Here is a 6,763-nt window from a genome sequence, read left to right as displayed (position 1 = left end):
GACTGTTTGATGGAACTAATTATTATATTTCATTGTTGGAGATTTTTTCATCGATTTATCCATTTATCCTTTACTGATCTTCGAATTAATGTGCATGATTTATTCATCAGAACGACGATTTCGACGTTGTCTGCGATTTTTAGCCTGCGACAGGATTTCGTATGCCTGCTGAATCTCCATAAATTTCTCCTGCGCTTTACGCCTTTCCTCTTCTGATCCTTTAACTTTATCAGGATGATTATCTCTGGACAGAGTTCTCCATCGCGCTGTGACTTCGTTTTGTGAAGCGGTTTGCGAAAGATCCAGAACCTGCAAAATGATAAAATGTTAGTTTCATTTTATAGATCTTTTTTTATATTTTTCTATATTTAAACCTCTGATAAAGTTTCATAAACAACTATATTTGACCTTGTAAGCGTTTATTTCTCCTCGAGGATCCGTAAGGTCTACCAGTTGCGCCCACGTTGCCCAGAAACCTTGGTGTTTCGCCTGATTCCACGTGGCTTCCAGACTCGCCTACCGCGCAACAAAAATAATCGTGTATAAGAGAAATCGTTGTTTAATGTTCAAGTTAATCTCAAAGATTGAACATCGTGAATCTACCTTGAGGTCCGTCCATATGGGCGAAGTGAGAAAGTGCTGTACCGCTTCCGACAATTTGATTTCTTCGCCTTCACTATCTGTGATAACTGCGTTAAAATACAAATAACTACCAATAAGACTGCAGTAGAGCATTAGGGCTAAACCTAAAAATGTCATCCGCCGGACAAAACTTCTTTTCTTTTTTGGTTTCAGTCGCCATTGTTTGCTGAAGGTATCGAAACTCAGGCTCGAAGACACTACCATGAGGAAGATCCACATGGTGTCGTCGCCGATGTAGTACAAAGTCGGATAAAATAGATAAGCTGTAGCAAGCGTTATCCATATTGAGCCTTGTTCTCTCCCAATGTTCCCAACTGTCCATACACCTTTTGAAGCATTAACACTGAATAAAAACTTCGCTAAAATGACTGAACTTCTAAAGAAAGAAACTTTTCTTATTTATTTAATTATGATTTAATTATTATTTATTTAATTAATTAATTTATTATTTAACTTATTTATTTAATTATTGATATTTAAAAATTTTCTTTTTTTAAAGAGAGAAAAATGGAATTTGCGGTATCGATAAAAAGAGCTTTTGACAAAATTTAAAAAATATTTTGTGTAATAAAATTTGCATGAAATAGAAGAGATTTGGAATTTGCTTTTCTATGATACTTTTGATGATGTCATATACTTTTAACGAGCAGTTCGCGTTCGCTATCATGGCTTTAAAATATTATCGCTTGAAGAAATGATAATTTGAAAGAAACGCGTGATAAGAAAACCGCAATATGCGCAATATAATTATTATTTTTCCATTCTTTTTGTTTCTATGCAATTCTTACCTAGTGCAATTACGGCTGGTATTAAGATCAATAGATGTCTGAAATTAATTCCATATATTTCCTCCTGCGGAATCGCGCTATTGAACAACTCGGCCCACAAGTAGGCGACGGCAGTTTCCGCTGCGAATCGTACCGTGGAAAACGGCGGCTGTAAGCAACAAGTTCAATTTCGTCATCGGTTTACACAGCTTTCAGCCGCGAATGTACACATTTACATTCCTGAATTTCGATTTAATCGGCGGATCTAGGCGTATTATCCAGCGTCATCAATTTCTCAAATAAAGTGATGATACGCGAGAAGCCATAATCGCGAAAAAAATTTACATTACTAGAAATTGTGTATTTAGGTATTTTAAGACCAACATCAGTCGCAGCGCGATGATCCTAAACGCGGGTCGAATATTTATTTACCTTTCGATTAGCTTTGACTTTTCGCTTAAAATCCTCGATAAACGCCGGATCATCGTTCGCGTCGGCCACGTACGCAGGTATCCTGTAAACATCTCTGAGCCAACCGAAACCAATGTAACCGCCGATAGTGCTGATGTAGACGAATGCCTGATCGTCCCTACCGAGGTACACGTGATGCGCTCCAAAGAAGCCGCCAAACAACCATAATAAATAAGCCCAGAACTTTGATTTTAATTTCCTTTTCTCGCTTTCCATCTCGTCCGATTTATTTTCTTATGTTCTTCTGAAGCAATAGGTCACGAACTGCTCATGTTGATTTACTGATGATCCACGTGGACGGATTGTCGTCCGTAAGACGAATTGTCGACGTCACTTGTTAAGTTCGCAGATTAGCACAAAATAATGCACAATAAACGTGTATCCGTGTTACTTACACATTTTCACAGATGATACAGTTTATACGCGATGATTTTTTTATCGTTCGTTTACTCAAGTATACCTGTTGGTGGCGTGTCGTGGAATGATGGTCGCGATTCCCCTGCACACCTTATGGTTCAACGCACCGTCAGGTATAACGGTACCGGTTCAGGAACGTAACAAGCAAAAGTATTTATTTTTCTTAAATAAAAAGATTGGGTAATAGTCCAGCAAACGTTGCCACAAAGGTTATTAGCGTGAGTTGAGAGTGTATATATATATATATATATATATATATATATATATATATATATATATATATATATATATATATCTCTGTGTGTAAATATTTATTAATAATTTATAAAACTTACAAATGTGTATTTTTTTTCCTGCAACATTTGCAATTAAGTATGTTTTAAACAATAAGAAATTTTTTTGTATTATTAAATATTGGACTCGATTTTTATGTAATCGCTTATGAAATCAATTATTGTGTATTATATTTCGTAAGATAGATGATGAAGAGAATCGCGTAGGATATTGTTTAAAGACAATTTTATTAATGCAAATATTAATACAAAGAAACTGGTGCTTTCTATGATTATTTATAAAACAAAACATTGCTAAATTTAATTTTAAATGTTGACTGGTATGTGTAATTCTTTCAACAATTTCTTTTTGCAATGATGTTCTTTACAATAAACAATGTTAGATATTATATATCTTTAAAGCAAAAATTGGATTTAAAATAATTATTATTCCTAAAATTTATAACACTACTTGAAAAAGAAACAACAAAGGAGATTTTTTGAATGAATTATTTTATTTATATATACGTAGATCTCAATGATTTTAGTTTAAAAATGATCATAGTGGCTCCATCTTTTAATAAGATTACGTATTAATCTTGCTGGTACTTCGCATTTTGCTCTTGTGTTAAAACAGTTTATTTTTAAAATAATATCAGACAGAAGTCTATAATATATAATACTATATATTAAATATTAAATATTTAATATCAATATTGAATAAAATGTCTATAATATTTACTAAATTTCTTTCTTTAATTAAACTTAATAAAGAAAATTAATACACCACTTAAAACTTGATAATGCACAAGCATTGACATCAACATATGATTATCCTTTCGCTTCACAAGTTTGTATATTGATGATTAAGTTACATCTTTGATGACACGGACCTGTCAGGTGTCAGGTCCGTGTTTGCATCATGCTGTCTGGAAATCAATATGGCGTCGGACATGTGTTGTTGTGTACGTCGGAGTCCAATAGTTGGTTGTCTTTCCATTTCGACGCGATTATCCTCGAGTGTTTTGTACGTCGAGCATATTTGCTGATATCTCTCATGCGAAGATGGAGGAACATCGTACGACGAAACTCAGTCATAAGAAATGGCGTCGTATCGCGAAGAGAGAGCGTCGCAGACGTATCCGACAGAAAACCGCTCAGGAACGTGATGCCAATGGAGAGAAGTTGAGGGCAGCACTGATGTGCAACGTGGAGTATTTGAATTGGCGCGCCGAGCAGAAAAAACAGGAGGAGGAGAAGGAAGCACGCGAACAAGAGGAACAAGCGGAACGGAATAGACTCTGGTTGGAGGAGGAGGTAAATACAGATAGAGTGTCTTGTAATTACATTTTTTTTTTTTTTATTTAAATTTTCCTTCTTTTAACTTTTTCATGTGTATTTGTAACATCTTAATAATAATTGAGATTAGTAGTAATAGTTAAGATTTTATTAAAATATATTTGGGTATTTTAATGAAAAATATTTGTTATGTATTATATTTTTTAAAAATTAATTTATATAAAAAATTCTATAAAAAGTTATATATTTTCATATATAAAAAATCAATTAGAATCTATCGTCTAGCAATCAATAGGAGTTAGTGTTATTTATACACAGCTGAAAATTATTTAGATAAATGGCATTATATAAAGTCTGACATATAAATGGAAAATTAAAATTTTTCTTATATGCAAGTTCAAAATAAATGATTAACTTAATAACTAACTATTAATTTACTAATTAATTTAAGTAGTATTATTAATTTATTTATTAATTATTTACATGGTATTAAATTAATATTGGTTATTAATTTAATAACTTCCTATTAATTTAGATAATTGATTTACTATTTTTTAATTATTTAGGCAAGAGCACAGAAAAAATGGCAAATTCTTCAAGAACAAAAAGCGAAAGAGGAGCAGCAAAGACTCGAGGAACATATGAAGATTCGTAAAGAATTCGAAGAAAGGCAAGAAGCAATACAGAAGAAGAAAGAAGAAGAAAAACGAAAACGCGAGGAACAACTTCGACAGCAAGAACAATTGGAGAAAGAGATTAATGATTATATTGATAATGGAATAAAAACACCCGAAATTTTGCGAGAAGTAATCGACAATCAACCTAGCAAAGATACCTGTCCATTTTTTACAAAAACAGGTGTTTGTCGGTTAGTATAAATAGATCTTCACAATATAATATTATATAATATCATATAATATTATAATTATACGATTTGTTAAGTATTCATAGAAATTCAAAATTCTGAAAATCGTAGACGATAAGAGTGATTATTACAATTTTATAAACTTTATAAGTTTTTCATATTTGAAGCTATTAAAAATTATTTATGTTAATTATGTTAAATTATAATTTAAATTGGAATAAATTGAAATTTAATTACATCGGGTAATTTTAAAGTAAAAAGATTAATTAAAGGTTAAATTTTTTTATCTCTAATTTTCAAATTTGTATTTAATTTTCATTGATTTTAGATACGGAGATATGTGCTCGAAGAATCATCGTAGAGTCTTTCTGAGTAAAGTCATCCTAATACCAGGATTCTACACACATTTCTCGCTCGAGAAAATTTCGGCAGAATATGATACCGATGTTGGCCTTGAATTTGAAAATTCAGAGACTTGGCATCACTTTCGCGATTTCTACGAGGATGTGATACAAATGTTGGAGTCGTTTGGCAAAATCAAAACGCTCAAGTGTTGCTGCAACACTGAAATCCATTTACGTGGCAATCTATACGTCGAGTATTACACGGAAAGAGAGGCGGCCAGAGCTTGGAGGTCTCTGAAGGGACGCAGGTATGCCAATAAGCAACTCAATTGCGAATTCGTCAACTTGAAGTCCTGGAGAATCGCTGTCTGTGGTATGACCAAGTGTCCAAAGGGTAGCAGAGCCTGCAATTTTCTTCATACCTTTAAAAACCCACATGATGAGTATGGCATTAAGAGTCCACCTTTAGCTCGTCGATGGGTGAGGAATACTTCTCAAGAAGCGAACAGCAAAAGAAGCGAGCGTAGGTTAGTTGGCTTATTTATTCTATGCTTTACGTATCAAAATAATTTTATCAAAATAAAGTTTGTTAATGTTTTATAGAATTTTTAATTTAATATAATGTAAAATAGAGTAATAAATAAATAACATTAATATAAAATAATAATATCAGAGAATGAATCTATATAAAAATATAAATATAATAAAGGTTTAAATATATATAAAAACACAATTTCGAAGAAGGAAGGGACAAGAGAGAAATTTTTGTTATTATTTATATGTATATACATATATATATATATATATTTTTTTTTTTATTTATTTGCTAGTGATAAATCCAAATGGGAGGAATCCGTTCGAGACGACAACGAGAAAGATCGCAATTGGAGATGGGAGTCCGAGTCTCCTGAAATTGAAATAAGCGATCGCTCAAAAAGTTCAGAGAAGAATCGTTCCCGTTCCATGGAGAGAAGATCGCAAAGATCTTCACGAGATAAAAGACATAGTCAAAGCGAAAAATCGAGCAGTTCTAGGAGCAGAACGTCATCCAAAAAACGTCGATCAAGTAGCTCCAAAAGAATCTACGATGACGAAGACGAAGATAAGGAAGCAAGATCAAACAGTCATTCTTCCAAAAAATATGGCAAAATATCTAGAAGAAGTGAAAATGGCCATAAAACTAGAAGAAAGTAAGATAAAAACCATAATTTTGGAGGGGAAGAAATATCTAAAGGAAGACAGTTCCTAAAGAAAATCCAAAGAAACTGTAAAATTAAAAACAGTGTTTCTAATATTTAAGATAATTTTATTAAGGTAACAGAATATGTGAAACAGTTGATCGAATGAGTGTAGACCATATTTTATATTCAACCTTAGCACTATTCTTTTTTATTTTTTAATTTTGATTGTAATTTCGATAAAGACTGTTATTCGATTCTGGCTCTCTATATAACTGTAGAATATAAATAATATATATTATATAAGTACAAACAAATAGTAATAAATCGACTGTGATAATTTATTTCTTACTGTTGTACTAATCATCTAAAACGATCGTGGCAATAATATAAATTAAATGTGCTTTTTCTTAAGATATATTTTATCTTAATCTGTCCATTTAATCGTAATATTTCTTATCTAGTGATAAAAATTCATATCCGTGTTTGTCGAGTAATACGTCTTAAT

The 6,763-nt window shown here is 32.0% G+C and overlaps 2 protein-coding genes across 2 annotated transcripts; one reads left to right on the top strand and one right to left on the bottom strand.

Moving 5' to 3' along the window:
- Window positions 1–5: 5 nt before the first annotated feature.
- Wus (TM2 and DnaJ domain-containing protein wurst) lies at window positions 6–2,408 on the bottom strand. Its single transcript, XM_072887524.1, has 5 exons — window positions 1,842–2,408; window positions 1,431–1,578; window positions 604–968; window positions 409–516; window positions 6–309 (listed from the first exon to the last, which is right to left on the bottom strand). Exons 1-5 carry the CDS (start codon window positions 2,094–2,096, stop codon window positions 100–102), a joined length of 1,086 nt encoding a protein of 361 aa, XP_072743625.1. The 5' UTR covers window positions 2,097–2,408; the 3' UTR covers window positions 6–99.
- Window positions 2,409–3,505: 1,097 nt separating this feature from the next.
- On the top strand, window positions 3,506–6,657 carry LOC140663692 (uncharacterized). The gene is made up of 4 exons (XM_072888058.1): window positions 3,506–3,886; window positions 4,435–4,736; window positions 5,062–5,604; window positions 5,908–6,657. Exons 1-4 carry the CDS (start codon window positions 3,635–3,637, stop codon window positions 6,269–6,271), a joined length of 1,461 nt encoding a protein of 486 aa, XP_072744159.1. The 5' UTR covers window positions 3,506–3,634; the 3' UTR covers window positions 6,272–6,657.
- The last annotated feature ends 106 nt before the right edge of the window (window positions 6,658–6,763 follow it).

Source organism: Anoplolepis gracilipes, chromosome 3, assembly GCF_047496725.1.
Source record: "Anoplolepis gracilipes chromosome 3, ASM4749672v1, whole genome shotgun sequence".
NCBI classification, from domain to species: domain Eukaryota; kingdom Metazoa; phylum Arthropoda; class Insecta; order Hymenoptera; family Formicidae; genus Anoplolepis; species Anoplolepis gracilipes.
Note: the sequence above shows the minus strand (reverse complement) of the source record. Positions and strands in the feature narration are given on the sequence as shown.

Excerpts from the sequence above, each read along its gene's own strand:
- Wus (XM_072887524.1), bottom strand. The coding sequence starts at position 2,096 with ATGGAAAGCGAGAAAAGGAAATTAAAATCAAAGTTCTGGGCTTATTTA. Across the intron at positions 517-603 it reads CCATATGGACGGACCTCAAG|GCGAGTCTGGAAGCCACGTG; the intron begins GTAGATTCACGA and ends GTTGCGCGGTAG. Across the intron at positions 310-408 it reads GAGAAATAAACGCTTACAAG|GTTCTGGATCTTTCGCAAAC; the intron begins GTCAAATATAGT and ends ATCATTTTGCAG.
- LOC140663692 (XM_072888058.1), top strand. The coding sequence starts at position 3,635 with ATGGAGGAACATCGTACGACGAAACTCAGTCATAAGAAATGGCGTCGT. Across the intron at positions 3,887-4,434 it reads GACTCTGGTTGGAGGAGGAG|GCAAGAGCACAGAAAAAATG; the intron begins GTAAATACAGAT and ends TTAATTATTTAG. Across the intron at positions 5,605-5,907 it reads AGCAAAAGAAGCGAGCGTAG|TGATAAATCCAAATGGGAGG; the intron begins GTTAGTTGGCTT and ends TTTATTTGCTAG.